The 25470-nt window shown below is 56.0% G+C and overlaps 13 protein-coding genes and 1 non-coding gene across 14 annotated transcripts; 9 read left to right on the top strand and 5 right to left on the bottom strand.

Moving 5' to 3' along the window:
- Window positions 1–1079: 1079 nt before the first annotated feature.
- Window positions 1080–3302, top strand: F5Z01DRAFT_720686 (cell division control protein 3; the record flags this gene model as incomplete). Its single annotated transcript, XM_046266583.1, has 3 exons — window positions 1080–1358; window positions 1509–1611; window positions 1699–3302. The coding sequence occupies 3 exons, from the start codon at window positions 1080–1082 to the stop codon at window positions 3039–3041; spliced, it is 1725 nt and encodes a 574-aa protein (XP_046120388.1). The 3' UTR covers window positions 3042–3302.
- Window positions 3122–3991, top strand: F5Z01DRAFT_510934 (uncharacterized protein). The gene has a single exon (XM_046260356.1). The coding sequence runs from the start codon at window positions 3203–3205 to the stop codon at window positions 3701–3703; it is 501 nt and encodes a 166-aa protein (XP_046120387.1). The 5' UTR covers window positions 3122–3202; the 3' UTR covers window positions 3704–3991.
- On the bottom strand, window positions 3685–4697 carry F5Z01DRAFT_650217 (mitochondrial fission 1 protein). The gene is made up of 4 exons (XM_046263150.1): window positions 4514–4697; window positions 4442–4460; window positions 4292–4385; window positions 3685–4219 (listed from the first exon to the last, which is right to left on the bottom strand). Exons 1-4 carry the CDS (start codon window positions 4530–4532, stop codon window positions 3890–3892), a joined length of 462 nt encoding a protein of 153 aa, XP_046120386.1. The 5' UTR covers window positions 4533–4697; the 3' UTR covers window positions 3685–3889.
- Window positions 4698–4943: 246 nt separating this feature from the next.
- Window positions 4944–5593, top strand: F5Z01DRAFT_680376 (kinetochore protein spc24; the record flags this gene model as incomplete). Its single annotated transcript, XM_046265593.1, has 2 exons — window positions 4944–4970; window positions 5018–5593. 2 exons carry the CDS (start codon window positions 4944–4946, stop codon window positions 5591–5593), a joined length of 603 nt encoding a protein of 200 aa, XP_046120385.1.
- Window positions 5594–5883: 290 nt separating this feature from the next.
- Window positions 5884–5980, top strand: F5Z01DRAFT_t35. Its single transcript has one exon. It is a non-coding gene; the product is annotated as a tRNA-Ser (tRNA).
- On the bottom strand, window positions 5966–7143 carry F5Z01DRAFT_510946 (uncharacterized protein). The gene has a single exon (XM_046260357.1). The coding sequence runs from the start codon at window positions 6984–6986 to the stop codon at window positions 6339–6341; it is 648 nt and encodes a 215-aa protein (XP_046120384.1). The 5' UTR covers window positions 6987–7143; the 3' UTR covers window positions 5966–6338.
- Window position 7144: 1 nt separating this feature from the next.
- Window positions 7145–8203, top strand: F5Z01DRAFT_510966 (HAD-like domain-containing protein). Its single transcript, XM_046260358.1, has 2 exons — window positions 7145–8088; window positions 8149–8203. The coding sequence occupies exon 1, from the start codon at window positions 7234–7236 to the stop codon at window positions 8068–8070; it is 837 nt and encodes a 278-aa protein (XP_046120383.1). The 5' UTR covers window positions 7145–7233; the 3' UTR covers window positions 8071–8088; window positions 8149–8203.
- F5Z01DRAFT_511584 (TatD family) lies at window positions 8204–9693 on the top strand. Its single transcript, XM_046260360.1, has one exon. The coding sequence runs from the start codon at window positions 8336–8338 to the stop codon at window positions 9494–9496; it is 1161 nt and encodes a 386-aa protein (XP_046120382.1). The 5' UTR covers window positions 8204–8335; the 3' UTR covers window positions 9497–9693.
- Window positions 9529–11818, bottom strand: F5Z01DRAFT_650212 (uncharacterized protein). The gene is made up of 4 exons (XM_046263149.1): window positions 11247–11818; window positions 11137–11192; window positions 10316–11041; window positions 9529–10251 (listed from the first exon to the last, which is right to left on the bottom strand). Exons 1-4 carry the CDS (start codon window positions 11326–11328, stop codon window positions 9685–9687), a joined length of 1431 nt encoding a protein of 476 aa, XP_046120381.1. The 5' UTR covers window positions 11329–11818; the 3' UTR covers window positions 9529–9684.
- Window positions 11819–11886: 68 nt separating this feature from the next.
- On the bottom strand, window positions 11887–13534 carry F5Z01DRAFT_650209 (uncharacterized protein). Its single transcript, XM_046263148.1, has 2 exons — window positions 13362–13534; window positions 11887–13139 (listed from the first exon to the last, which is right to left on the bottom strand). Exons 1-2 carry the CDS (start codon window positions 13499–13501, stop codon window positions 12149–12151), a joined length of 1131 nt encoding a protein of 376 aa, XP_046120380.1. The 5' UTR covers window positions 13502–13534; the 3' UTR covers window positions 11887–12148.
- A 1419-nt stretch (window positions 13535–14953) lies between these two features.
- F5Z01DRAFT_680374 (fungal-specific transcription factor domain-containing protein) lies at window positions 14954–17197 on the bottom strand (the record flags this gene model as incomplete). Its single annotated transcript, XM_046265592.1, has 6 exons — window positions 14954–15042; window positions 15091–16478; window positions 16531–16582; window positions 16637–16667; window positions 16718–16797; window positions 16921–17197. The coding sequence occupies 6 exons, from the start codon at window positions 17195–17197 to the stop codon at window positions 14954–14956; spliced, it is 1917 nt and encodes a 638-aa protein (XP_046120379.1).
- Window positions 17198–18567: 1370 nt separating this feature from the next.
- F5Z01DRAFT_672438 (pyridoxamine 5'-phosphate oxidase-domain-containing protein) lies at window positions 18568–19347 on the top strand (the record flags this gene model as incomplete). Its single annotated transcript, XM_046264812.1, has 1 exon — window positions 18568–19347. The coding sequence occupies one exon, from the start codon at window positions 18568–18570 to the stop codon at window positions 19345–19347; it is 780 nt and encodes a 259-aa protein (XP_046120378.1).
- A 1280-nt stretch (window positions 19348–20627) lies between these two features.
- On the top strand, window positions 20628–21657 carry F5Z01DRAFT_510844 (uncharacterized protein). The gene is made up of 3 exons (XM_046260355.1): window positions 20628–20804; window positions 20838–21286; window positions 21352–21657. Exons 1-3 carry the CDS (start codon window positions 20790–20792, stop codon window positions 21560–21562), a joined length of 675 nt encoding a protein of 224 aa, XP_046120377.1. The 5' UTR covers window positions 20628–20789; the 3' UTR covers window positions 21563–21657.
- A 2352-nt stretch (window positions 21658–24009) lies between these two features.
- On the top strand, window positions 24010–25185 carry F5Z01DRAFT_672436 (uncharacterized protein; the record flags this gene model as incomplete). Its single annotated transcript, XM_046264811.1, has 1 exon — window positions 24010–25185. One exon carries the CDS (start codon window positions 24010–24012, stop codon window positions 25183–25185), a length of 1176 nt encoding a protein of 391 aa, XP_046120376.1.
- Window positions 25186–25470: the final 285 nt, after the last annotated feature.

Here is a 25470-nt window from a genome sequence, read left to right as displayed (position 1 = left end):
CGTGAAGATATTTCTGTCGCCCTCTCTCATCTCCTGTCACACTGCAGTACAAAATTTCCCCTTTTCCCCCTGCCGACGGCTGCCCCAGTCCCAGCACAGCACGCTGCACTAATTACTGCTCTTCTGTATTACGGTACGTATCCAGGCACCACCTCACGCCAGCCCCGTCCGCCCAGGTGCCACTGTGCCAGTCTGGCCAGCCCGACCCAGGCCTTCGACTGGCCGCCCCCTGCCTGCCCCTAAACTTTCCAGCCAGAGTGCCTTCATACCTGACCTCACCTTTCCCAGACTTCTCTTCCCGTCGCCCTTTATCCCACCGTCCATCATTGGTATTTCCCCTTCGTCGGCTTCGACTTGTGCGCCTTTCACCAGGCGTCTTTGCTCGACCGTTCTTTCCTGGCCTACTCTGCTTTTTGCGATTCGACTTGGACGACGCCAATACACGCGTCCCTACGCTCACTCGGTACGTTATCCTTAAATCTGGTGTTGAGAGTGCAAAGTGCCTAGAGTAGGCTTTTGGACACGAGTCGCTACGTTCGCAAGCTTCCATCGAAGCTGCAGTATCGCGTCGCTGCGATCTGACTTGGCTTTCTTGGAAGCTTTCAAAGTGAACGTAGCGCTCCGTACTAGCATCGTTATGCCTCTCCTGAACAGCTCCTGCATTGAGAACCTGCTAACATTGGATCCGCAGACATCGCGCTTTCCTACAAGCTTATTCCACCAGACCGGCCGACCGCTCTTTGTACATCAATATGGGTAAGATGACACCTTCTCCTTTTCCCCCATCCGGAACACGCGTGCCACAGTATCAGACGACACGAGCAGAGGGGAACTGGGCAGGAGAGACCGTGACCCATCCACAACGACAGCACCATCCGACGACGTCGACTTCCTGATGCTTCTCGATCCGTCTTCCACTGCCGGCAGCTTGTCAACAATACGCCTCCACTCGTTTGGAACATCATCTAAACCTGCTCGGGTTGTCGCTGTTGGTCACATAATCCATTTCTCTCTGCACACAACACCATAGGAATTCACAACGGGCCACTCAAGTCTCTCTGCAAGTCTTGTCATCAGCCATGAACAACTTGGTGAATCACGTCAAGGCAAGGACTCGCAGCATCCAATTCGACAGGGGCATGTTCAGCCTGGACTCGGCGCTATCACCTCCAAGATCGCAGCCTAGATCCAACACACGGACGAGCAGTGAACCCGCTCCTCAAGGCATCATGAGGCCTGCGACCCCGTGTCGACTACCTCCAAACACCGTTCGAGGGTATAAGAGCATGCTCGACGTGGAAAATGCGTCAAACATAAAGGCCACAGATTCGGTGTCAATGGATGAGCTGCACCCTTCAGTGCAAGCCAAAGCTGTCCAACGCCGGGAACAAAGTACTTCAGATTCCTCTGCCGGCACAAGTACCGTTGCGACCAGCCAAGCTACCCAACGCCGGGATCAAAACACCTCAGATTCCTCCGCCGGCACAGGCTCCTTTGCTACCAGACAGGCTGCTCAACGCCGCAAGGAAAATACGTCGGATTCTTCTGCCGATACAGGCTCCGTTGTGACCGGACAAGATACCATGGACAGTGTTTCCGAGAAAGGCCGCAGTTGGACGCACACTACTTCATTTTATCATCACAAAATCATGACGCGCCCTCGGTATTGCATTGATGCTAACTTGAACTCCCTCATAGCTTCTGACGGCCCTCCCGCTGTGGCTCCAGCCTCACCCACCAGCGACGACATTATGGAGTCGGTCCAGGGTGTGCCTGTGAGCGACCCTACGACCCTCTCTGTCGCGCACACACCGGCTGCCGAGGCCAAGAACATTGTCCGCCGGAAGTTGACTGGCTACGTCGGTTTCGCCAACCTCCCGAACCAATGGCACCGTAAGAGTGTGCGCAAGGGCTTCAACTTCAACGTTATGGTTGTTGGCGAGTCTGGCCTGGGCAAATCCACTCTGGTCAACACCCTCTTCAACACCTCCCTGTACCCTCCCAAGGAGCGCAAGGGCCCTAGCCTCGACATCATTCCCAAGACCGTTACCATCCAGTCCATCAGCGCCGACATTGAGGAGGCTGGCGTTCGTCTCCGCCTCACTGTCGTTGATACCCCAGGATTTGGTGACTTTGTCAACAACGACGAATCATGGCGCCCCATTGTCGACAACATCGAGCAGCGCTTTGACGCGTACCTCGATGCCGAGAACAAGGTGAACCGCATGAACATTATTGACAACCGCATCCACGCCTGCGTGTTCTTCATTCAGCCCACTGGACACTCGCTCAAGCCCCTTGACATTGAGGTCATGCGCCGCCTGCACACCAAGGTCAACCTGATCCCTGTCATTGCCAAGTCGGATACCCTCACAGATGAAGAGATTGCGAGCTTCAAGGCGAGGATCCTCTCTGACATCAAGTACCATGGCATCCAGATCTTCGAGGGCCCCCGATACGAGCTCGACGACGAGGAGACCATTGCCGAGAATAACGAGATCATGTCCAAGGTCCCCTTTGCAGTTGTTGGTGCTACCAACGAGCTGCAGACTCCCGACGGCCGCAAGATCCGCGGCCGCGAGTACCCATGGGGTATCATTGAAGTCGACAATGAGGAGCACTGCGACTTCGTCAAGCTGCGCCAGATGCTCATCCGCACTCACATGGAGGAGCTCAAGGAGCACACCAACAACCTCCTGTACGAGAACTACCGTACCGACAAGCTGATCGCTATGGGTGTCTCCCAGGACCCCAGTGTGTTCAAGGAGGTCAACCCTGCCGTCAAGCAGGAGGAGGAGCGCGCCCTGCACGAGCAGAAGCTCGCCAAGATGGAGGCCGAGATGAAGATGGTCTTCCAGCAGAAGGTCGCCGAGAAGGAGAGCAAGCTCAAGCAATCGGAGGAGGAGCTGTACGCCCGTCACCGCGAGATGAAGGAGCAGCTCGAGCGCCAGCGCCTGGAGCTCGAAGACAAGAAGCAGCGCATCGAGAGCGGTCGACCACTGGAGAAGGAGGGCAAGCGCAAGGGCTTCTCCTTGCGATAAACGCCTTCGTCCATTGCTCCCACTCTCTACGATCAATGCCTCTGTTTTTGCAATGATGCCGATACAATACCAGCTCGACGCACTCACTCTTCTTTATTCATTTTTGTTTTCCTCGCCTCTCTTCGCCCTCATCCTCTTAATCGCACGGCTCACATAATCACATGACGGAGAAGAAAACCACTGCTAGGATGATGAACGCTTTGTCACAGGCTACGGAGAGGCCGCACTTTCAACGCCTGCCTGCCTGCCTGCCTGCCTGCCACGCCACAAGACATGGCCCGTGCCTCATTCTCCCCTCGGAACACACATGGGCATGTGAACCTGAGCGATTTGCATCAGCCGGTCTTTGGAGAGAGGCGATGGCTAGGGTTTCCGGTCGAACACGGGTCTCATTGTTGACGAGATCCCCTTGGCGCGATGTCTACATGTGTCGATACACACACTCATATACATGGTTTCCTTGTTTTGTTTTCTTCTCTTTTACTGTCTCTCTAATAAATATGGATTGCGAGGCGAGGGACTCGGCCGGCGGGCGAATTAACACCTCTGGACCGCTGGCGGACGGGGAGAGGACGAGAAAAAAACTGTTGTACTTTAGCTGCGAGATGGAATGGTGGGCACGTTCCGGTAGCAGACGTCTAGGCTGCGTTTTTCCTAGCTAGTTTGATTTATCTGTTTGCTTGACGATTTTACATGGTTCCCAGTGTGGTGACAGGATATTTGTACCAGTCGCAAATAGTAGTGTCTCAACTCCGCGCAACGCCGTTCCCAACAATTCGATCCCTTACCGTACAATCAGCTACGCTATGCAACTCCTTCTCTGAGTTTTGTCGAGGCTCTGGACTGGATTATCTCTTCTTGGCGTTCCTCATGATGAAGGCGCCTACAACACCAGCTGCAATACCGACACCGCTCAGGATCGCCACACCCATGAGTCCTTCCTTTGCGACCTTGTCGTCAATGAGCTGTCGCAAGTTCGCTGCCTGCATATTGCTGGGTTCTCTCTCCAGCAGGAGGTCATTGTATCGTCGGGCATCCGCGAACGAGCCGAGTTTGTAGTTGCCAAGGGCAAGGTAGTAGAGGCATTCCCTGCGTCGCTCTGGGGAGTGACGGAAGATGTCCGACAGCAGGCGGACGCCGAGTTGCTGGTCGTTGCGGTTCGTTGATTTCACGAGTCCCTGTGCCACGTGAAAGAGGCGTGGTCAGTTTTTGGGCCAGCATTTGGGGGGACCGAGGGGATGTGTACGAACCCATGCGTAGTTGAACTTTGTCTGTATGCCGACCATTTCGCCTTCCTTCTCATATTGACTGCGGAGCACGTCGAGCTCGCTGGAGTTGAGCGGCCTGCGACAGATGGGTTAGTATGGCTCTTTGGCGTGGTGGTGGGACATCGGACGTACGTCTCTGCGTCGAGAGCGTCTGGTTCTGTCAGCTTGGATGTTCTTTGGGGGGTAAAAGTTTGGTCGACATACATGGGAGTTCGGCGACCATTATGGCGTCTTGGAGCGTTTGATTCGTAAAATTGATGTGGTGAGGGAGACAGTTTGTCGCAAAGCGAGATGGAATATGGCCGAGGAACTTGGAACTGCTGGTCTGGTTTGATGGCAATCGTCATGTGGCTGAAGCTCCTTACCAGGTTCGGTCGTTGGCACGTGTGGCGACTGTGGCGCAGCCGCTAGCTTGGTCGGCAGAACTGGTGAGGGTAATCCTCGGCAAGCTGAGCTGGACCTTAATTAGGCGACGCGATTGTTGACTATCGCCGGGGTGATGTGGGGGTCTGTCAACACTGATTCTGGTCACACTGACACCACACGACCATCTATTTCCGCGACTACGGAAGCCTTATTAAACTTTGTACTCATCGAAGCGCGTGTGCTACTCTTCACACTTGCGAACGCCATCATGCTTCTCTCAGAGGAGCCCGCGACGGTATGTCTGGAGCCCCGGGTCACTATGCACTTCTGACGCCAGAACAGCTCATCCACCACACAATCAACAACTTCAACATCCAACCCGACAAACTTGCCATTGCCCGCGTCACAGAATCTCTGTCCACACTACAACAAGCACGCGACCTGCGTATTCGCGAAGCTGAGTCTGCGCTGAAGAAACTCAGTCGGCAGCTCAACACACTCTCCTCGCAGCACGACGACCTCGTCCAATCGCACTCGGCCAACGACCACGCCTCACGAATCGCGACCCTCGACACCCAAAAGTTCAGGACCGCCAAGGCGGCCAGCGACGCCGAGATTGAGGCAGAGCGCCTCGCCCAGCAAGCCGCCGACCTCAACGCGCGGTTGCAGGAGCTTGAGCTGCAGGGTGTGGAGGGGGACGAGTCGACGAGGCGACGAGATGCCGTGGACGACGAAGTCCTGCTGCGACTCAAGGTCTACCGTAGTCTGGGCATCGACATTGAGCGTGATGGCGGCGAAGCGGGCGAGTGGGGGAGGGCGGTTGTGCGGAACGACAGGAAGGGCGATGTGCATGTGGTGAACATGGACAAGAAGTTCTCGCGGTACTTTTACGCCAACTACTTCTGGTCGACTCTCTGAGGGGGCGAGGAGGCTTCGAGGTAGCGGTTCTGTTGGCGTTTTGGCGGGCGTTTGGGCACAATTATACCAGGGCGTCATTTGGAATCATGAGGATATGAATATGTCTTATACTGCTTTGTCTCTCGAGTGCACGTCGTGATTCATTGTCATTATGCATTGGGTGTCTTGCGGTGACCCATTCCCACTATGTACGGAGTACATACATGCTGAGTAGCAACAGCTTCTTGGCACTGGTGCGGTAGACAGAGGTTGGGGGTGTTGAGGCGCAATTTGAACGTCCGCTGTCTACAGGCAACGTGGCCGAGTGGTATTAAGGCGATGCCCTGCTATCTCCACGTAGCATAGGCATTGGGTTCGCCCGCGTAGGTTCGAATCCTGCCGTTGTCGTTTTTGCCCATCTGGAACCAGGACGCATCTCTTTTTGGCCGGATAATGTATCTGAAGCCACGGGCAGTATTTTCTTTCTTCAGTCCAAACCTTGATCTGTTCCTGTAGCGGTCTTTTATTAATATTCTTGCGACGACAAGATGGCCAAAGTTCTCGGGACAGAGTCTCATTTTTGGCTTGTGGAAACCGGTTATGCAGGGGAATCTGATTTGCGGAGCACCTATGAACGGCGAGTCGGTAGACACAAACATCAACAGGACGAAGCAAAGCAAGTGAGACGTCCAGTCCATTGTGCAGGCTACTCTTGTTTGCCCCATCGTGAACCTAGCCTAGCTAGACATTGATGTGATCAGTGGGATCAACCCCTCTTGGCGGGCATAGGCGAGGTATTGCGGCTCAGAGCAAAGTACCCGTCGACCTGCAGCCCGCCCCCTCGAATGCCCGTCGGCGTCCTCGCCCTCGAGCTGTTGGGCGACATGCCAACCCTTGGACTCCTGCGCTTCATCACGAGGTACCCCTCCGTACCCGGCGTCGTCGGCCCTGCACTCGGTGTACGGTGGTGATGAGTGTGCGAGCTCGTCGGTCGCGGGTTCACGGTGACCCAGGGATCATCCTTTCCTTCCTGCGTACCGTGGCTGACGCGCCAGCCGCCTATGCCTTCGTAGTCTCTGTCCGGACCTAGGGAGGGGATGAGGCCCAGGCTTGTGGGCGGGTCGGAAACGGTGGAGGAGGCGACGGAGGAGCGGCGACGCCTGTGGTGGTGCCTTTTGGCTAGCGAGGTAGAGAGTACCGGTGAGCTCAGCGGGAGAGGTGTGATGGGCTTGGCGGCAGTCTGGATCTGTGACCGTGGGAGGAGATAGAGCGCCAAGTCGACGTAGATGAGCAGGGCGCGGATGATGAGCACGCTGAAGGCGAAGATGGTGGTGAACGTTGCGAATACGGCGAGAGGTATGGATGCACACAGAATGGAAGGGAGGACGAGCAGCGACAATGGACTGAACCCCATTTTTGAATGATTCACATTTTTCGCACGAGTATCACGAGATGGGAAACGTGGTGTCGCTCTGGGTTCGTTGTTGGAATGTCTGTCGGACAGGCGGCGCGAGAGTTGGCACGTGAAAGTCGTCACTCTTGCTCGTACCTCATGTTCCGATGGGGTCGAGGCCACTGAAGCCACACACCACCGTCTTTCAACCGCCTACTACTGTCGCATTCCTTTGACAAGCCGTCCCGTCTCATGCAATTGGTTAGAGATGCATGTGTCCGCTGTATTGTTTGACCTCGACAATACGCTGTTTGATCACGTGCACTCGCTTCACCAGGCATTGATCTCATGCCGGGCGTCCTTTGAGGAGCTGCAGCCATTCAGCCCGGCGCAGCTTGCCGAAGCGTACTGGAGAGGGCACGATAGGGCCTACGCGAAACACGTGGCTCGGGAGATCACTATACAGCAGACGGACATTGTCAAGGTCAAGCTGTTCTACAAGTATCTTGGTCTTGCTGAGCCACGCTCACGCTGGGTCCGCGATGAGTTTCGCAGAATCTACAAGCCCGCCTATCGCGACTCGAGACGCGCTGTCGCAGGGTCGAAAGACATATTGAGGACGCTGAGAGCGCATGGGAAGAAGGTTGGCGTGGTGACGAATGGGGAGCACAGTGAGCAGATGGATAAAATCGAGATCCTTGGGCTCGCTGAATTGGTGGACTGCGTCGTCACGTCGGGGGAGATGGGATATTCCAAGCCCGACATGAGGATATTCCAGCACGCGCTGGTCAAGTTGAACGTGCAGCGCTCCGAGACGGTCATGGTGGGAGATTCGGTGCAGGCAGATGTCAAGGGAGCCATTGCAGCGGGTTTTGCTGGTGTGTTCCTCTTTGCACCCGAGGCGCGCGAAGATATCCGGGAAGTCTTTGGCCGTAAAGTGCCCGTATTGAGGACCATGGGGGATCTGTTGACACATCTCGAATTGGAATCTGGGGCGCAGGTTATATCCGGGGAATCGGGGATGGATGGCCAAGTGCCGCCGGAGCCGAAGACAGCTCAACCGGAGCCGAGCTCCACGCACAGCATCTCAGGCTTGAGAAGTTGAGCTACCGAACGAAGCAATGCACGTATAAACTCAATGTTTCGATGAGAGAAAATTTAACGAGCTAATTAGCTCTGCAAGTGGAGTACCTAAATTCCAGGAGCTTTGTCAAGTTGTCACTGCTTTTCTCCAGCGTCGTGACTAAACTCAAGCTCGGACGCTGATGCACGTGGGCCACTTAGACCCTGACTGACATCATTGTCCAGCCTCACGAATCAGCAACATAGAATTCTCCTCAACCAAGCTTCACCCGTCGGCCAGTCTAGTCATGTCGGAAACTGAGAGGCACAATGGCGACGCTTTCCCCTGGCATCTTGGCGTCTGCGACGCGCACTGCCATCCGACAGACACCTTGTCCTCCATGAGCTCGGATCCGATATGCAAAGCCCGCTACCTCACTGCCATGGCAACAAGAGCTCAGGACCAGCATCTCGTCGACTCAGCCGCCAAGGATCACCCTGAGACTATCATACCTTGCTTCGGGTGGCATCCTTGGTTCGCACACCTGCTGTATGACGATACATCTGATGAGCCAACGTACGCACCAGCCAAACATGGCAACGACGAGGGCAAGGCCAAGGAGGAGCACTACAGAAAGATCCTGACACCGAACTCTTCTTCCTTGGATATACAGCAGGAATTCATAGAATCTCTACCGAGTCCCACGCCGCTCTCGGACCTGATCAGCCAGACGAGGGAGTACCTCTTAAAACATCCCACGGCGCTGGTGGGAGAGATTGGGCTGGACAAGGCCTTTCGTCTCCCGCAGCCCTGGTCCACCGACCAGCGCGATGGGTCCCTGACTCCCGGAGGCCGAGAAGGGCGGCCCCTATCGCCTTACAGAGTCCGAGTCGAGCACCAGATTGCCATTCTCAGGGCGCAGCTCCATCTCGCCGGCGAGCTCCGTCGGGGTGTCAGCGTGCACGGCGTCCAGGTGCACGGCGTCCTGCTGGATGCCATAGCCGCCACATGGAAGGGCCACGAGAGGGTGGTGCTCTCGAAGCGGCAGATGCACAAGATCACAATGGGCGAGGAGGAGCCACCGACGCCCCCTTCTTCCTCGGACGCAGAGGCGCCCAAGCCCTTCCCGCCACGGATCTGCCTCCACTCGTACAGCGCGTCGGTAGAGGTGTTGAAGCAGTGGCTGGACCCTAGCATCCCTGCGGATATATACTTTTCCTTCTCGGTCGCGGTCAATCTGAGTACCAAGAGTACGAGGAACAAGATCCGGCAGGTGATTCAGGGGGTGCCGGAGGAGAGGATCTTGGTGGAGAGTGACCTGCACAAGGCCGGGGAGGACATGGAGAGCGCGTTGGTGGAGATGTATACGCTTGTGTGTGAGACCAAGGGGTGGACGATTGAAGATGGCGTGAAGAGGATACGGCAGAATTACGAAGCATTCATAGGATTAGGGCTAGATGAGCGATAGCGAGCCTGTCTAACAAATGAGAAGATCGTATACTAGCGTGAACGGAACATGTCAAGTGTTATAACTTGCAGTAGAATCATCGAGTTCCGATGCCGTTTCATTACTACCATCAACTGGCCTCATCATTACAGGGACTTGCTTCGAGACGAAAAAACACCAGACGCCAAGTCAACCCTAGTCATTACTCATTACTTCGCCCAGTACCCCAGCCGGTCGCTACTAGTTTGAGGGGTGGTCTGCGGATAGCCGTTCCCACCAGGGGTATATCGAAATCCATCCGCAACCATGCTCCCCTCGGCCGTGTCACTCTCATAGGATGGTGGTGGAGCGTCATCTTCCTCCCAGTGCGGCCGCCGCCGGTCGTCAAAGGACGCTCGTCCTCTCCCTTCCTCGATGGCCACTAGACTCTCCACCATGTCGGCAGCCTCTCTGAAACCTGCAATGTCGGCTTCCAGTGTAGTCTGCTGCTCCTCGCCGGCGGTCCTCAGATCTCGGCCCTGCGGCGTGGAGGACTCCTTCTCCGCGAGACCAAACACGCCGCAGAAGAGTTTCTGGAGAAACCCCTTGAAGGCGCGACGTCGATTCGCAACGCGGGCTAGGCGTTCCTCGCAGGATTCACGGTGGTACGGGAGCCGTTGGATGTCGGAGGAAACGTAGCGTCTCGCACCGAGGACAGCGATGCCCAGGAACGAGAAGATAGTGAACGCTAGGGCCGCGATAGACATGGTCATGAGGAGATCTTGCTCAGGGGCGGGCTTTTGCTGTTGGTTAGCACCTTGTCGCTCTCATCGGAGCCGCAGGACGGCGGTGGGAACTCACAATGAAGCGTGCCGATGACGGGGTGGGCGAGGCTGCGCGGGTAGTTGTGAGGGGCCTCATCATCTTCGTCGGTAGCTCAGCGAGGGTCATTGTCGAAACGGGTTTCTGCGTCGTGGGTCGGGGGCGGAGGGTGTAGAGGTGGCTGGCCTTGGACTGGACATCTTCCACAACGCCGTGTAGCAAGCAACGCCATCCGCTGCATTTCTTCTCCCCCTCTTTCTTATTCTTGAGCTGCATCGACTGCTCAGATGCGCCTTTCCTGGCGTCGACCGTGTCCTCAGCGAGGTTCTGCTCGGGCAAGGACAGTTGGGCGGGTATCCAGACCTTCCAATCCTCAACCTCATCCTCGCTGAATCCACGCACAATCTCTTCATCAATGGTCAAGATGGAGTCCCACTGCCCACCAGTCTTCTCAAAGAAGGTCCATGGTTCACTGCCATCTGCGATGACATGCGTCACCTTGGTGTGGTCGAGGATCACTGTCATGGACCAAGAGTCCCCGTCCCCTGTATCCGTCTCCAGGTGAGCTTCCAAGGAGCCCCATTCAGGGTTACATTGCATTGACCAATGAGTGAGGGTAAGGGCGGCATGGTTGGGAAGTCTGATGGAAGCAGTGCCGTCGAGTTCTTCTTGAAAGGAAGTTCGTTCTGTCAAGGGCTGGCTGAACAACTGCACGCGCGAGGCATTGCACAGATCGTTTGTAGGTAGGACATCAACACGAACGATCTGTTGATTGGGGCATCAGCATCAGCACGATCGAGGTCTCCATATTCAGGAGACCATTGGCAGCCGGTTGACTACCTATCCAGGGCAAAACTGACCTCAAGCTCAGCGCCAGCGCCAGGCACCGGAACGAACGCAGCAGAATGTTCTAGCCCTGGAGTCATCAGCGTCTGCCTCACATAATTCTTTCGTCAATCGACAGACATACCTAGCACATGTTCGGGACCAATAGACGCTGCCCCAGCCAGCGACGCAATCCCCGCCACGACGACGGTGAGGCCGCGTAGCATGTTCAAGTATCACGTCCACAGCCAGGCAGTCAGTCAGTGCGTACGTAACGAATAGGCTACCGCCGTGCGCGCGTGAGCAATGGACAGAGAATTCAATGGCAACAGGAAGATCCCTTCTGCTGGGTAAGGTGCCCGAGGCAGAAAGAGAAGGGAATGAGTGAATGGGCGGGACAATGGGGTGGAAGCCTAGCAGTGCGCGAACGGTTCCGCGTAGAGGCTGAGCAGCTCCAAGCTGACAGTTGCATGCAGGCCAGTCTCGAGGCTGGTCGTTCACTTAAATTGAAGCACTCTGCATGGTCGCGTTCTCCAGTCCCAGACGAAGACCTACAGGCATTCTGTTCTCATCGAAGAAACCACCTGTCCTCTCATGGTAGAGAATTGTCCTCGACTTGATGGAGGACTGAAGGTGCCGTCGTGCCGCTCTCCGAGTGCAAAGTGCAGTGCAGAGTCCCGGGCCAGGAACTAGGCGGGGCGATTAGATGTGATGACGACCATGAGCCAATCAGAGTAAAGGGGCCCTGTCACTGCTGACGACTCCAGCCCTGTCGGGCAGGAGCTTCCCAAGGCAGTCGCATTGGAGCTCCAGTCACCTCAAATTCTCAACTCACCATCTTCATCGCTTTCAGGCCACGTCGCTCACATCATCCAAAGGCTGCCTGTATTATTCATGTTCGTATTTTTTGGTATCTATTTCATTAATTACATTTCAATCTAATTTGCATTTTCCCGTCTATAATGTCTCGAAGTCGTTCAAAACCAGCAATGCAATAACCAGTACACGAACTTGCCTACTCCGTACGGCAGGCCAACCCAACGCCCGCTAAAACACCACGTCCTTCAACGGGTACGTGTGGTGACTCAGATCCAGAAAGTACCTGTCCTTATGCTCATGGAAATACCGATGCAGCGCCCGCACCTTGTTGTCGGAGAGCAACTGATACAGGTCCCGGACGGTCTGCTCCTTGCCGATCCAGTAGTGCCGGACGAACACGCCGTTGCACCCGGCGCCGCCATTCTTCCCTGGCATGCCGTTGCCATCCTGGCAGCTGATGGCCCGCAGGTCTTTGTGCGAATCGTAGTCGTAACGCACGTAGTTGCCAAACGCGGCCTGCTCGTGCGCCCAGTCGTACGCCCACTGCGTGCAGCCTGCGTACTTGCCCCTCTCGGTAGGGCAGTCCAGCCAGCGCTGGAAGAGCTCCTGCGTCCTCTTGCTCTTCTGGGCGATGCTGAAGCCCGTGTTCCACATCACCCAGCCCTTGGCGTCGTTGTTGCGCTCCGAATGCGGATCCTCGGCCATGGCGATGAGCGTCCGTGGCGTGATCTCCCACAGGCTGAAGAGCCACTCGAGCGGGACTTGCACGTAGTTGAAGATGGCATCCGCGTCGAGGAAGACGACAAAGTCGTATGTCTTGAGGGCCTCCTGCTCAATTGGCACCTTGACCCACGTCTGGTGTCGATCCTGGAACTCGGGGGCGCGAACGAGACGGTAGTCGTACCCGTGGATCAGGGCGTAGTGGAAGTGGTTGATGATGCCAGCCGTGCGAGGCTTGATGTTATCTGGCGTCAGCGGTGTCCGCGTGCCGAGCATTGAGCCCCTAGAGGTATCCAGCCGGGTGTCGACGTCGATGATGAGGACCTTCTTGCCTAGCGGCGCCCAGCGATGCGCATCTTTGGGAATGTCGTAGTGGCGGTCATCGAGCGTGTCGAAATGCGTCTCGTTGAGAGGATGGATCATGCCTTGCCACGCTTCTGGTATGGTTACGGATAAATCCTCCCCTGGCGTCGACTCGGTGAAGATGGACCACGTCCTACTCCAGAGTTGTTAGCAATGCGCTCTCGTACATGTTGATGAGGCGATGCCAAGAGAGGATACGTATCGCATCCGTGTATCATTGATCGCCGTCGGGATGTAGGCGTCTCAGGGACCATCTTCCCCCCACACACCCCTACGCACGCACGCTGCCAAGACTCAAGACACACGCTGCCAAGGACACCAAAACCCAACCACCAGACATTTATGAGCTTGCACTTACTGCCAAGGCGCGCCCCGGTGACGCCCAAATCCGGCATATAGATGGATTGTCGACACATAGAGGACTATCGTCACGGCAATCGACACCGACGCCAGGCAGAACCGAAGAAAGGGGTTGGTCGGGTACGACCACACGGTCATGATGGCGGTAGAGGAGGAGGAGGAGGAGGAGGAGGAGGAGGAGGAAGCACAGCCATGTACGTGTTGCAAGTCACCACTCGCATCCCAAAACAACAGAGGCCACCCACGCGAGGAAAAGGGAAACTCTGCCTTCTTATGAAGGGTTCCTGTCAGGCTGCCTACCTTACAGTGGCCCTTCTAGACTCGCACTGCCGCTCCCGGTTCGGGTCTGGGAGCCGCGGGCTTGCGAGCTACGTATCCAAGGGCGGCGACATGGACCCAGCTGAGATCTAGTACTGCTATTCCTTAGCGCCATGGAACGGTTGGAACCATTGTACAAGGTCTGAGGCAAACAGATTCTCCTGTTCACAGTCCATCCCACGCAATCTCATGAAAAGCGCGCGCTCGTATCGGAGGGCTGGCTCACCCGCATTCCTGCGCAGTCGGCCCTACGAGGCATTGATGATCTACATTATTACATACGTACCTGTTTGATAGGGACCAAAGACAAGACCGCTTTCGTCGAGTGGCGTGCTTCAGGTGGCTTGCCCGGCACCACATCCGTCATTGTACGCTGAAGTGAGACACTGTCTCTGCTAATGATTCGGTCCAAGGCGGGAAAGTGCCGGGCCCTTGGGCTCGCTCGTCTTGTTGATGCTGACTGCGGAATGGCAAAATCTAGCTCGGATGCCTCTGATGGCCCTCGACAAGAGTCAAGGTCAGGCAACTAGTACTAGATACAGACACATGCACAACAAATTCCAGAGGGTTCCTGCGCAGAGGCCATTGATGTCTTGAAGACATCCGAGACCTTGTACTTTCCACACAACCAACTGGGACTGGTTTACACGCGGGCGGCCGGCTAGATGCTTGCTTGCGTGCGCGCGTCAGCCATCCATCATCGGTTCATGGCACGGGAAGACTGGGAGGCCTATTCATTGATTCATTACGCGTCCTCGAGTCACCAGAAAGGCCCACAATTGACTTTGCTCCCGCATGCGAAAGCCTAGACCTTTTGTCCAGTCGGATATGGACGCACATAGGGTCATCTCGGCATGGAAACGCCGCGCGGGGACCCGCCCAGACAGCTAAATAAGGGAAAAGAAGCTTTCATCGTGGTTGGTCTGCCCTGGGCGTATTTACGTAGTATTACTCTTACTATTAATTTTGAGCCTTTGCTACTTTTCTCCCGCCTCGGCGTGCTCTTTTATGCTGCTATAATTGAATACGGAGTCACACTGTCAGTGGAGTGAGCTCGTGTTAAACCGCAACGCGTTCTACTTGTAGCATGTTGTAAAGAAAAGATACAATCTTCATTGAGTACGGCCATATACAATATATAATGATCAGAATCAGGCCATGGACATTCTTCGTGACGAAGCTCCGCCCCCTGTCTGAAATTTGGCATTCACGCAACCTCGCATGTACGCAGTAGATTTCCGTAGCGTCGAGTTGGAAAGCAAACTCAGCATCCTACTTGAGCAGGTCTTTCAAAACCGATACGCGGGACTCGGCCACATCCGACTCTTTGCCCATAATCTCCATAATGGCTACCATCTTCTCTATTGGTTGTTAGCTGGTGCTCTCTCCAGAAGTAACGTCGTACTCACCAATGTCGTCCCGGCCCCTTGCATACAGCGGATCCTTATACGCCAGCTGACGATCTCCGTCCGTCTTCTCGACTTCTTGCAGCGCGTTTCCGATGCACATTGCCTCGAGAAAGGCCCGGTGGTTGAACACCCACCAAACCCGTGCTTCCTGCTCGAGCAGCTCCCAGAGCATGAAGAACGCCGTGATGGCGTCATGCGCAGACTCGAGCACGAGCCTCAGATTGACACTCGACTCTGGGCAGTCGGACGCGTGCACGAGCATCAGGTTGTGGTGGTAGTTGCTGAAGAGGAAGAGGGTCTGCCGCACGACGCGAGGCTTCTCGTTGACCAGCCTCGCCAGCTGGTCCGCGTCCCAAGAGCGGAAGCTGTCGGGGAAGGACCTGTAGACGGAGCGAAATTCGCCAATGATCTTGGATTTGGCCCGTGCCGTGGGGCATATGGGCATGTCGAGTGAACGCTGCGAGCAGATTGTCTCCTGCACCAGGTTGGCGAGGGTCCACGACGCGCGAATGTAGGCAATATCGGTGGGATCACTGAGCGCAATGGAGGAGCTGTCATCCAAATCCTCCACCTTGACATCCGTGTGTGTGGCCGACGGCGGCAGAGACAAGAGGACGACGAGGAATGTATCTTGCAGCAGGACTGCCTGCCACAGCTTGCGCCTCTGCTGCTTCTCGAAGGGCGTCGCGTCTGGTGTCACAATGTTGGGGTCGCGATGGAGACCCATGGCATAGGCCTGTCGCACCAGGACTCCCGCAAACGCCCACCCATCTGAGGCATGGTTGTCGTTGATGAGGAAGTAGGTGATCAGCACCATGGTCTGGATCGACGTGATGGACGCTGTGCTGAGGTACGAGAACATGCGCAGGGCCTGGTTGCTCGCCGACGCGTAGAACTCGGCCGAGTGCTTACGCTCCGAGATGGTAGTGCCAGTGCCAAACTGGAACTGCGTCCCAAGCGCAAAGATGACGAGCATCAACCCAATGAACGATGCATCCGCCACGACCTTTGCCTCATCTGACAGCTGCCAAAAGTGTTCGTACTCGGCGTAAAAGGTCTGGCGGTGAATCATGGGGTACACTGGATCGACGCACTCGAAATACCGCTCCAGCAGGACGTCGGCCTGGTACTTGTGAGGTAGCACAGCGACAACCTCGGCCAGGCCACCACCGCAGGTCCAGTAATTGGCAAAGGGATGCTCAGCGCCGACACCAAAGACGTTGCTCGCCTTGGGCACCGAGTACGGGACGTGGCTGAGAAGACCAGTGGACCCTGAGACAGGTCCTCGGTCTGCTAGGTTGGGAACGGGGGCTGAGCCGTAGGTGCCAGGCTGGTTCTTTGGGGGTTTTGTGATGCGCCGGCCATTTGTCGCAGCCGCATTCGTCTTTCTGGAGAGAAGTTTCAGTCGCCGGTGATATCTTGAAGCTGGATCCAACTTACTCGATGAGATTAGCCCTCTCCGCATAGACGCAGGGCGTCTGTCTTCGCACACCTGGGAGCGGTTAGTTCACGGTACTCTCACAGAGCAAGTTGCTCTTCTACTTACAGGCTGTGCAGTGAGGACGCCCGCGATCACACTGGGGAGCATTAATATCGGTGTTTCGGGTGTGGCCATTGCCTCACTGACCTTGGTTTTCCTGTCGACGCATTCTTGACACGACAGAGTCGGCTTGTTGCGTTTCTGCTTCTTTCTCGCATGCTCCTGCCCTCCGTCGAGCTCGAGCTTGATCTCGCTGTGGTGGTGATCGTCCTGCGCCCCATTCCGCTCTCGGTAGACACCGTCACTATCTGCCAGGGCGTCTGGCCTGGATGGCCGCCGCATGTACGAACCAAAGTGCATCGGCTGTGTGTCCTGTGGCGACGGGAAGGAGCCCTGGCTGGTAGCCGAGCTAGGCGTCAAGGCTGAGGCGGCATGACCTGGGGTGCCATAGGGGTAAGGTTGAGGGTGAGCGTGAGGGTGAGCGGCAACTGGCACTGGCGGAAGGCCGGGCTGCTGGGAGTGTGGTGGCGCGGGCTGGCTGTATAGACTGGGATACGGCTGTTGAACGATAACTGGTGGTGGTGGTGGTGGAGGTTGCTGTTGGCCATGACCGCGTCGCAAGTCCATGCTCGACCGACGACAGGCCCTTCCCCGGATTGATTGGCGATTGCCAAGGCGTGATGTGCTCCCACTTCCCAGCACCGGGAATAATCAGGCGTTGAAGGTTGTCACTTGTGCAGCTCTCGGTAAGAAGGAGTCGGGCTGCAGGACAAGCCGCGGATCTGTCGGATGGGGATGCAATTGGTGCAGCGGATTGGGCTACAAAGGCCCGGGCGCCTGGCTTGTCACCTGGGAGTAAGCAGTGCGTTCGGCTTTGTGGACGACCAACTGTGCATGTCAGTCAACGATTGATGGGCGCACTGCACGGGCTGGTTGGCATGTCTCGGAGCCACCGTAGGTAGTACCAGGTTCGTGGGAATAAGAGGGGAATCTGTTGAGGTTGATCCTCCATTGCGGGATTGGGAGGCTGGAGCATTGGAGCCTCCTCCATCCGATCTGCTGACCGACGAGAGACTGGACTGGACCTTGGCATCATGTTCGGATCCGCCTTCTGCTTTCGTCACGCGCGTCTCGACGAGTGTCATTGGTTGCCGGGAGCGAGCCAGGCCCGATACGGTTAGCGGCCACCACATACCGAGAGACTTCTCACAAGAACCTGCGATAACAGCATTCAGCGGCTGCAGTGATATTCAAAGGTAGATAGTAATGATATTGGTCACTTGTAGATACTTGAGAGACTCCAGGACAAGCCGTTGTCCGCCAATTGAATCCGTGTGGTAAGGTATTCGCATATAATGTCTTGAGCAGTCCGTATTCCAAATGCAAGCGGCGAGCAAAGGTCTTCGTCCATGTTTGCATTGTCAGGGGGCACATACAAAGTAATCAGCCACTTTTGAAATTTTTTAGAAATTGTAAGAACAGCCAATATGCGAGCTTGCTCATATCTAAATCATACTTTGTTGCGGCTTGCCTCAACATAGTCCCCCGGGCAGTTGAGCTGCTCCCCCAATCGTGGTTCAGGGTAGTTGGAACAGAGCTGTCACGCGTTCCACGGTGCCAGGTTGCCAGCGACACTGACTGGAAGTCCCCCTGTACCGGCTGGCAAGGAATACAGAACAGAAATTCATGTCAAGCGACACGAACGACCTCCAATTGTTCGTAGTGCGATGTATTTCTGCGCTGTTGACACCTCAGTGCGCAAGAAGTGGTCAAGAACATACCTACCCACATGCAGCTATCGCGCCGCGCCAGCAACATCATGAATCATCACGCCATGACCTCAGTTCAGTTCTTCGCCGGAGCTCAACCAGCCCCCCCTTCCCGTCTAGCACCATCTGCTCTTAAAGTTAAGCTTACCACCTCTCATGAACGCCCCGACTCTCGCCTTACGACGCACATCACAAATACGGCATCATCTCCTCCACACCACGAGTGCAATGGCCGAGACTGCCCGCTCTCCGGCGCCATGGCGCGCCAGCTTCCTTGCCCACGTCAAGGACATGGACGAGCCGTCTTTCAACCTGAGCACCCTGCACCGCATTGACGACACGACAATCGTGCCGCGGTCGCGCACGGTGATTTACAGAGGCATGTGGGCCGACATGCCCGTCAACTCCAAGAACCAGGCCGAGCTCAACCCAAAGGGGTTCGAGAGCGACCTACCCACCCTCACCACTGACGCGCGCATGGAGAAGGTGCCCGAGATGCTCAATTCGGGACGGGATAATGGCAAGGAGCCGATGCAAAGCGGCAAGGGCGGGCCCATTGAGGCCGTGTTCTGGTGCTCCAAGGCGAAGACACAGTGGCGCCTACGAGGACATTCCTACATCATCGGTCCGGACATTGGGAGTGATGCGGCGGCACCTGTACGCGCCGCCGTCGAGAGGCACATGCGCGGATCCGGCAACGAGTTCAGTTTTACACGCGAGCTGACGGCGCATTTTGGCAACTTGTCGCCCATGATGAGGGGGACATTTCGCAATCCGCCACCGGGGACGCCCTTGAGCGAGACGCTGTCTGCAGGAGAGGCCCTGGGCCAAAAGGTGGAGGATCTGGACGACGCGGTTGCGAGGAAGAACTTTCGGGTGGTGATTATCGTGCCCGAGGAGGTGGACCAGGTGGACCTGTCCGATCCAGAGCGAGTGAGGAGGTGGAGCTACATGCATGTGGGCGAGGGCACTGCCGGGTCGTGGAAGATCACTGAGACGTGGCCGTGAGGCGTGTCCGTGATTGCGCCACGAGACTGAGTGAGCGTACGGATAGCGGCGCGCAATACACGTTCGCGATGAGCCCCCATCGTTTTCTCGAGACTCGCCCCAGTCGCAAAATAGAACAGAGTTTGCGTGGCTCATGTCGTGGCCCCATCGACTGACTCTGTCTTCATCTGGCCGAATTTATTAGGTTCGCCGGACTGATCTGGATGTCCGTAGGGGACGGCACAAGAAGAGAAGCATTGGCGCGAACGCCGAAATGTAATCTGATCGACCCAATTATTTGTGGTGTCCAGCGACTTCAGCCTGGCGTATAGAGAACGCGTTAGCATGTGATGATTCATCCCCCATCAGGGTCGTCATGTCCACGGCTTGGAGACGGTTTTGCGCTCGTGTTAACTTCCTGCATTCGCAGCCTTAAATACATAGGAGAGGCCAGGTCTATGATTGTAAATTTGCGATCAGGATGCAGGAGTAGGATCCCGAGGGTCAGAGGGACACCCGTCGGCACTGCAAAGTGATTTACATGCCGTCGCAAGGGCGATCTGCCAAGGCCATCTCATCGCCTCGGCAGCCCATCCTTCCGCGCCACCCGCATTTAAGCATTAAGGTTAAATGTGGTGACGATGGGGGATTGGGGGTCCCGATCAGAGGGACGGACCAATGCGACGCCGTCGTCTCTGCCCCGCTGTGTCCCTCCGTGAGACCGTGACGTTGACACTGGACAGCGCACTCGGCTATTTGGTGATGCCCGAGTCAGGGGGGAGATCTGAGAGGGTCTCGCCGACCACATGCGCGTCCCCCCCGACCCTCAAGCTTTGACTCGTCTCGTGTCAGTCTGGTGCTTGGCCATACTAGTATATGTAGGGTCCATGACAGCTGGAATTGGCTTCCGTAGCCTGGAGGGTCGTCACCAGAGTTCACAGTCCAGACTGCGCTTGTGGAAACAAGCTTTGATGCCCAGAGCGGCTCCATGTTCTGTTACTCCATGTTTAGAAACCACCTATGCTCCATGTCGTATACAGTCGATCCCTGCGCCGGCTGCTCACCCTGCCGTCTTGGCCTCCGTCAAGGTAGAATGGCTATGCCTCTTTCGTACATGTAGTCAACTACCTCTACACTGAGCTTTGCTTACCTTACCTCTTTGTCATCTCCGGGATGGCTAGGACATGTGGATGTCGTGAGCGTCGCGACCCGGGGTCTCAGTTGCTTCTCCATGCGCGCTAATTCAATGGGGACTGGATGAAGGCGCAGCAACTGCACGGACTAGATGCCATGGTCATTGAAATGCGTGGATGAGAGTACAGGAGAGACGGGTATAAGAGGCCAGAGCGTGCCCGTATCTCAAACTGAGCTTCTTATCCTCACTCGTCTCATTCCCAACTCCAAGTCAAACAACCTCCTGCTCCCATCACCGTTCACACAAACCTGCCCCCCAACCCGCCAACATGAAGACTGCCGCTGTTCTCACCATGGCCTTCGCTGCCGCCACCCAGGCCACCCCTATCCTCAACTTGGGCAAGGGCAATGACAACAAGGGCGGGCTTCTCGGCGGGCTCCTGGACTTGAACCTTGACCTTGACCTTGGCTCAGGCTCCAACCTCGACCTCGAGGAGGGTGGCAAGAAGGGTGGTCTTGACCTTGACTTGGACCTGGACGTCGATCTCGACCTCGACCTTGACCTGGGCCTCTGCGGCAAGAAGACCAAGTACTTCACCTCTGCCTACAAGGTGCTCGCCACCCCCGACCAGGTCGTCAACTCGATGAACGAGAAGACAGGCGGCCTCAAGGGCGCCAAGGGCCTGTACACGTTTGGCATCAACTCGGACGAGGATGTCATCTGCTACAAGATCATCCTGACGGGCTTTGAGGGCGAGTACCAGTCGCCCGCCAACACGGCCACCCACATCCATCAGGCGGACAAGGGCATGTCCGGTCCTCCCCGGTACGTCTGCCAAACTCTTTGACGCCAGATGGATTTGATCGCAATGACTGACTGTGCCTTTGCAGGATTGCCTTCCCCAACCCCCAGGGTGACAAGATCCGCGTGTCCAAGGGCTGCCTTCAGGGACCCTTTACGACGGGTGTCATTGCCAATGGCCAGGATACTGGCGTCGGCTTCACCCTCAAGCAGATCGAGGCGGACCCGACAAACTTCAACGCTGACGTGCACTCGTCCCTGGCCGTGCCAGGTGCTGTCCGCGGCCAGCTCAAGCACTAAGCATGACTCCGCAAGGGGATTGAAGTCTGGGAGAGGACGGTTGTATATGTATATATGAGAAAGGGCCTTACGACCTCATCTGGGTTACAAGCTACTTAGTCTTTAATGTTAATCATCCACTACCAGCTCTCGCAATCAGTTGATGGACTCACGTGGCCTTGGGCACGCATTTTCAGGTCGAGCCTCGGCAAGTCGCCAAACGATCATATCTCACTGTTCCGCGGGCCAAATTCAGTTTTGTAGACAGGGCCTTTGTGGCAGCCCCTCTCGTTGAAACAGAAGAGCATGTTGATGATGGAGCTCGAACAGGTCCTGTGAAAGATACTCATGAATGATCGACGGCACACTGTGCTAGTGCTATGTTGAATCTCCACTCGTATCTCGGAGCTTGAGCCTGAGCCCCTCTCAGTGGGTATATGAAGTCAGTGAGAACTCAGGTGATGGGATAAATTTATCCCATATCGTACAGCAGACTCGATCAGCATAGCCTTTCTCCTGCAGGAGGTTGGTGCGCGTGATATGCCGAGCAACCTTGCTCACGTACTTACATGTACTTGCGCAGAAAAGAAGCGAGAACAATCAAGCCTGATGCTTGTAATTGGACTTCAAACAGGCGGTGTCGAGCATCCCCCGCTTGCGAGCTGCAGGTTGCATTGTGGATGATCATCAGGATGCGTCGCAGATGGACCAGTGAAACCGACGGACACGCAGGCCGTCATCGTATAGTCTTGGCGAATCGACAAATCAGAGGCACCTAACCTGAGGGCATTTAGGCCGGATAGGGCGCCGGGGGATCAATGTCTGCAGCCGTTAGTACGGATACTATGAGAGGATCATGCGCATTGGCCCGTTCCGTGCCGCCTTTGCCAGTGACGTTTCGGAATTGTTTATTGGCCTGCTGGACTCGTGTTGCTGTCGTTGTTGCAGGTGTACGGATGCTGTAGCAAGTAATAATAAATATACAAGTATCATGCATGAGGTGGGGAAGCGAGCTGTCTTGATCAACTGCTCAGACTACCTTGGGTAGATCTCGTGATAAGTTACTAATTAATAATTGGTGCTTACCTAGTAAAACATGTGCTCACTCGACGAGTCGACGGATATATGTATCTACCCTCGGCCAGCATCGCTTCAAGATATGTTGCCTGGCGGTCTGATTCTCGAGTGCTCACTACTCAGCCCGGAATTCCAAATACTACCTGGCTCGAGAGGCACGACATGGAGATCATTGCCCGGGGACATGCGGTGGACCATCGGCCCCTGTCGCTTGGCAGTGGGAAACACGCATGACAGGCAGTCTGACAGGCACACCAGAAGCCGATCTCGCATCTCGCTGCGTGCGGGACAGATGAAATCATGAAATGACGGCGACTGGATGACGGCGGATGGCTGCTTCGAGTCTGTGCCTCCGTAGTAATCAAGGCAATTACCAGGCAATTAACAATGGACTGATTGATGGACCACTCAGTACCCTCACTGCTGCTGCTTGCTCGCCCGTGTATGTAGTGTGCTGGTATAGGCACAGTGCATCTATCCTGCAGCAGCATCAGCACGGCTGGGAATCAGGCACCCCTGATAATAATACATGCACCATTCAAGTGATCAAGTCCGTACCTATGCGCAAGCACGACTTTCATCACTGCATCCAGTCTGCAGGAAAACAAACAAGACCATTATCATTTATTCCTGGACTGGAGCCCACAAGTCCATGTCCACCGCGGACCGCAGCGGCAGGCGTCACTTTGAGTCCGTGACAGACAGACAGACACCGTGACACTCCAGTCCCTCCCTCCCTCACTGCACTTCAAAAATCCGCCTTTGCCCACATCCATCCGCCCGTCCATCCCGCTGCTTCCTGTATACAACGTCTCGCTGTATGATTTGCCTGCATCACCAGACCGCATCAATCAACGAGCTCGACCTTTGACGCCGCCATTGGCACATGTGCGGGCTTCTCGGCGACAGACAAGCTCGTCGGCGACCTACAAGTAGAACTTGAGCCACCCAACAGCCGCATCGCATACCGACGATTGCCAATTCGAGCAAGGCCCAGCACACATTCGACCTGTCCAGATCCCACGCGGACAATCATGCTCTCTACTTGAAGCCCACTGGCACCCTTCCCCGACGTTCCCGCCTAGACTCGAATAACAACGTGGGCACGCACGACCGCTCTTTGAGATTGTCGTTGTTGGTCGACCAACCGTCCACACCCTCCGATCGGCCACGACCAACGACCCGTCCGTCGCATCGCATGGGATCCTGAGGGCGAGCCGCATGTTGGTCCCTCGTCCCTCGCGACCCGAAGCGACACCCCAGACCGCAGAACATCGCTGCCTTCTTCGCAGAGAGTTGGGTGTGCTCGCGCCTGCTCTGTGAAATCCCCAAGGCAAGCCAGCTGATTACCATTGAGAACGCCGCTCGGACAACGGAATACCATGTGCGAAATGGCGATGGACGCGCTCAGACATATTATCGGCAACGTGCCGCATTGGCTCAACAGATTGGAAGAATTGAGCAGCCAGATTGAGAAGCGACAGCTGGAGTTGGCAGCCATTGCGACATCTACAGAGCCGAAGCCGCCCGGGCCCAGATCTCTGAGGAACAAGGGCTCTACAGAGTCGCTCAAACCCACGAACGATGGCCCATCCATGATCCCCGACACGGAGACGGCCAGCCCAGCGCCTCGACGCCCAATGTCAGGCGGTCCTCAAGACGTCACACAGCTCCCTCCCGAAGGTCCAGTCGACACTGCTGCCGCTGGGCTTCCCAGCGGCCGAATAGGCGATGGGGCGACGGCAAAGAAGAGGCAACGGTCAGCTTCCACGTTCGCAGTCGACGATGTGCCGCAGGTCTTTCGAACGAGGAAAATGATCATTGTGTACTACGACAGCTACGTGCAGCGCTTCTTCGACGACCTCGTGCGGTTCATCTCATCGAGCAGGAACATGATGCGCAAGGCCAAGATGGCAGCCAGAGTGGCTCAAATAAAAAAGATGGCGGAGATGGACATGTCCCAGACAGATGGGCGAGACGACGATGGCGAGTCCTTGCCTTCGCTTCGGTATCTGAGCTCGCGGCGCATGCGTCCAGGACGCGCTGGGCCTGGCCCCCTCGGCGGAGAGGAGCAGCCCGATGCCTACAGTCACCTGGACAAAGGCCTCGAATTCATCCAGTGCACCTGCGAGCACGGCGCACACCAGTTCCTGCGCGACGCGGACTGCAAGGACGAGATTGCCAAGATCGGGACGAAGCTGCGTGATGTTCTCGACATGGCGCAGAAGGAAATGGACAGAGTCCTGGCGGAGGAACCGGAGCTCGCCAGGGAAACCAGCGAGGCGGACAAGACAAAGTCCTGCAGACCCATCAGCGTTCGTCGAGAGCTTTCGGCGCAGCACAAGGAAGTACTGGTCACCTCTGAGAATGCCTCGAGCAAGCCCGATGCCGCCACCTCAGCGCGATCCCAGAGCTCCTTCATCGAGCCCGCCACAAAACCACTGGCAACCGACGAGTTGGAGCCGGATGAGGGCATAGATGTCGAATTGGAGATGCCCAAGTTGCAGTACAGGTCTACGCGACATTTGCGTGCTCCACGCGCACACTATGTGCCGAACTGCACATAGCTCCTTTACCCCCACTGCAGAAACTATCTTTTCGCATACGGCGACACGCCGACGGAGTCTTGGGGAGAACATTTGATTTTCTTTTTTTGTGGCATTGCCAGCGTCTTCTTGCATGATCTGGGTTTTGGAAACGAACGGTCGGGCGAGCATCTTTGGGAAAACATAGCTTGACTGGGCCTTCATTGTAGCGATTGGTTTTGCAGAGTATGGTCGCAAGCTGGTCTGGACTTATGATTGAATGACTATTATCGAATGGTGTATGCCGCTACAATGGTGAATGTTTGA

The sequence above is a fragment of the Emericellopsis atlantica genome (genome assembly GCF_019669845.1).
Source record: "Emericellopsis atlantica unplaced genomic scaffold F5Z01scaffold_7, whole genome shotgun sequence".
Classification (NCBI taxonomy): Eukaryota; Fungi; Ascomycota; class Sordariomycetes; order Hypocreales; family Bionectriaceae; genus Emericellopsis; species Emericellopsis atlantica.
This window is presented reverse-complemented; position numbering and strand designations above follow the sequence as displayed.

What these genes read in the sequence shown, in the direction of transcription:
- F5Z01DRAFT_510934 (XM_046260356.1), top strand. Translation starts at nt 3,203, where the DNA reads ATGACGGAGAAGAAAACCACTGCTAGGATGATGAACGCTTTGTCACAG.
- F5Z01DRAFT_650217 (XM_046263150.1), bottom strand. An exon ending in CAAAGTTCAACTACGCATGG is followed by an intron (nt 4,220 to 4,291) that starts GTTCGTACACAT and finishes CACGTGGCACAG; the next exon opens with GGACTCGTGAAATCAACGAA.
- F5Z01DRAFT_510946 (XM_046260357.1), bottom strand. Translation starts at nt 6,986, where the DNA reads ATGGGGTTCAGTCCATTGTCGCTGCTCGTCCTCCCTTCCATTCTGTGT.
- F5Z01DRAFT_510966 (XM_046260358.1), top strand. Translation starts at nt 7,234, where the DNA reads ATGCATGTGTCCGCTGTATTGTTTGACCTCGACAATACGCTGTTTGAT.
- F5Z01DRAFT_511584 (XM_046260360.1), top strand. Translation starts at nt 8,336, where the DNA reads ATGTCGGAAACTGAGAGGCACAATGGCGACGCTTTCCCCTGGCATCTT.
- F5Z01DRAFT_650212 (XM_046263149.1), bottom strand. Translation starts at nt 11,328, where the DNA reads ATGCTACGCGGCCTCACCGTCGTCGTGGCGGGGATTGCGTCGCTGGCT. An exon ending in TGGTCCCGAACATGTGCTAG is followed by an intron (nt 11,193 to 11,246) that starts GTATGTCTGTCG and finishes TGATGACTCCAG; the next exon opens with GGCTAGAACATTCTGCTGCG. An exon ending in CGTCATCGGCACGCTTCATT is followed by an intron (nt 10,252 to 10,315) that starts GTGAGTTCCCAC and finishes CAACAGCAAAAG; the next exon opens with CCCGCCCCTGAGCAAGATCT.
- F5Z01DRAFT_650209 (XM_046263148.1), bottom strand. Translation starts at nt 13,501, where the DNA reads ATGACCGTGTGGTCGTACCCGACCAACCCCTTTCTTCGGTTCTGCCTG. An exon ending in CACCGGGGCGCGCCTTGGCA is followed by an intron (nt 13,140 to 13,361) that starts GTAAGTGCAAGC and finishes ACAACTCTGGAG; the next exon opens with TAGGACGTGGTCCATCTTCA.
- F5Z01DRAFT_510844 (XM_046260355.1), top strand. An exon ending in GGCATGTCCGGTCCTCCCCG is followed by an intron (nt 21,287 to 21,351) that starts GTACGTCTGCCA and finishes GTGCCTTTGCAG; the next exon opens with GATTGCCTTCCCCAACCCCC.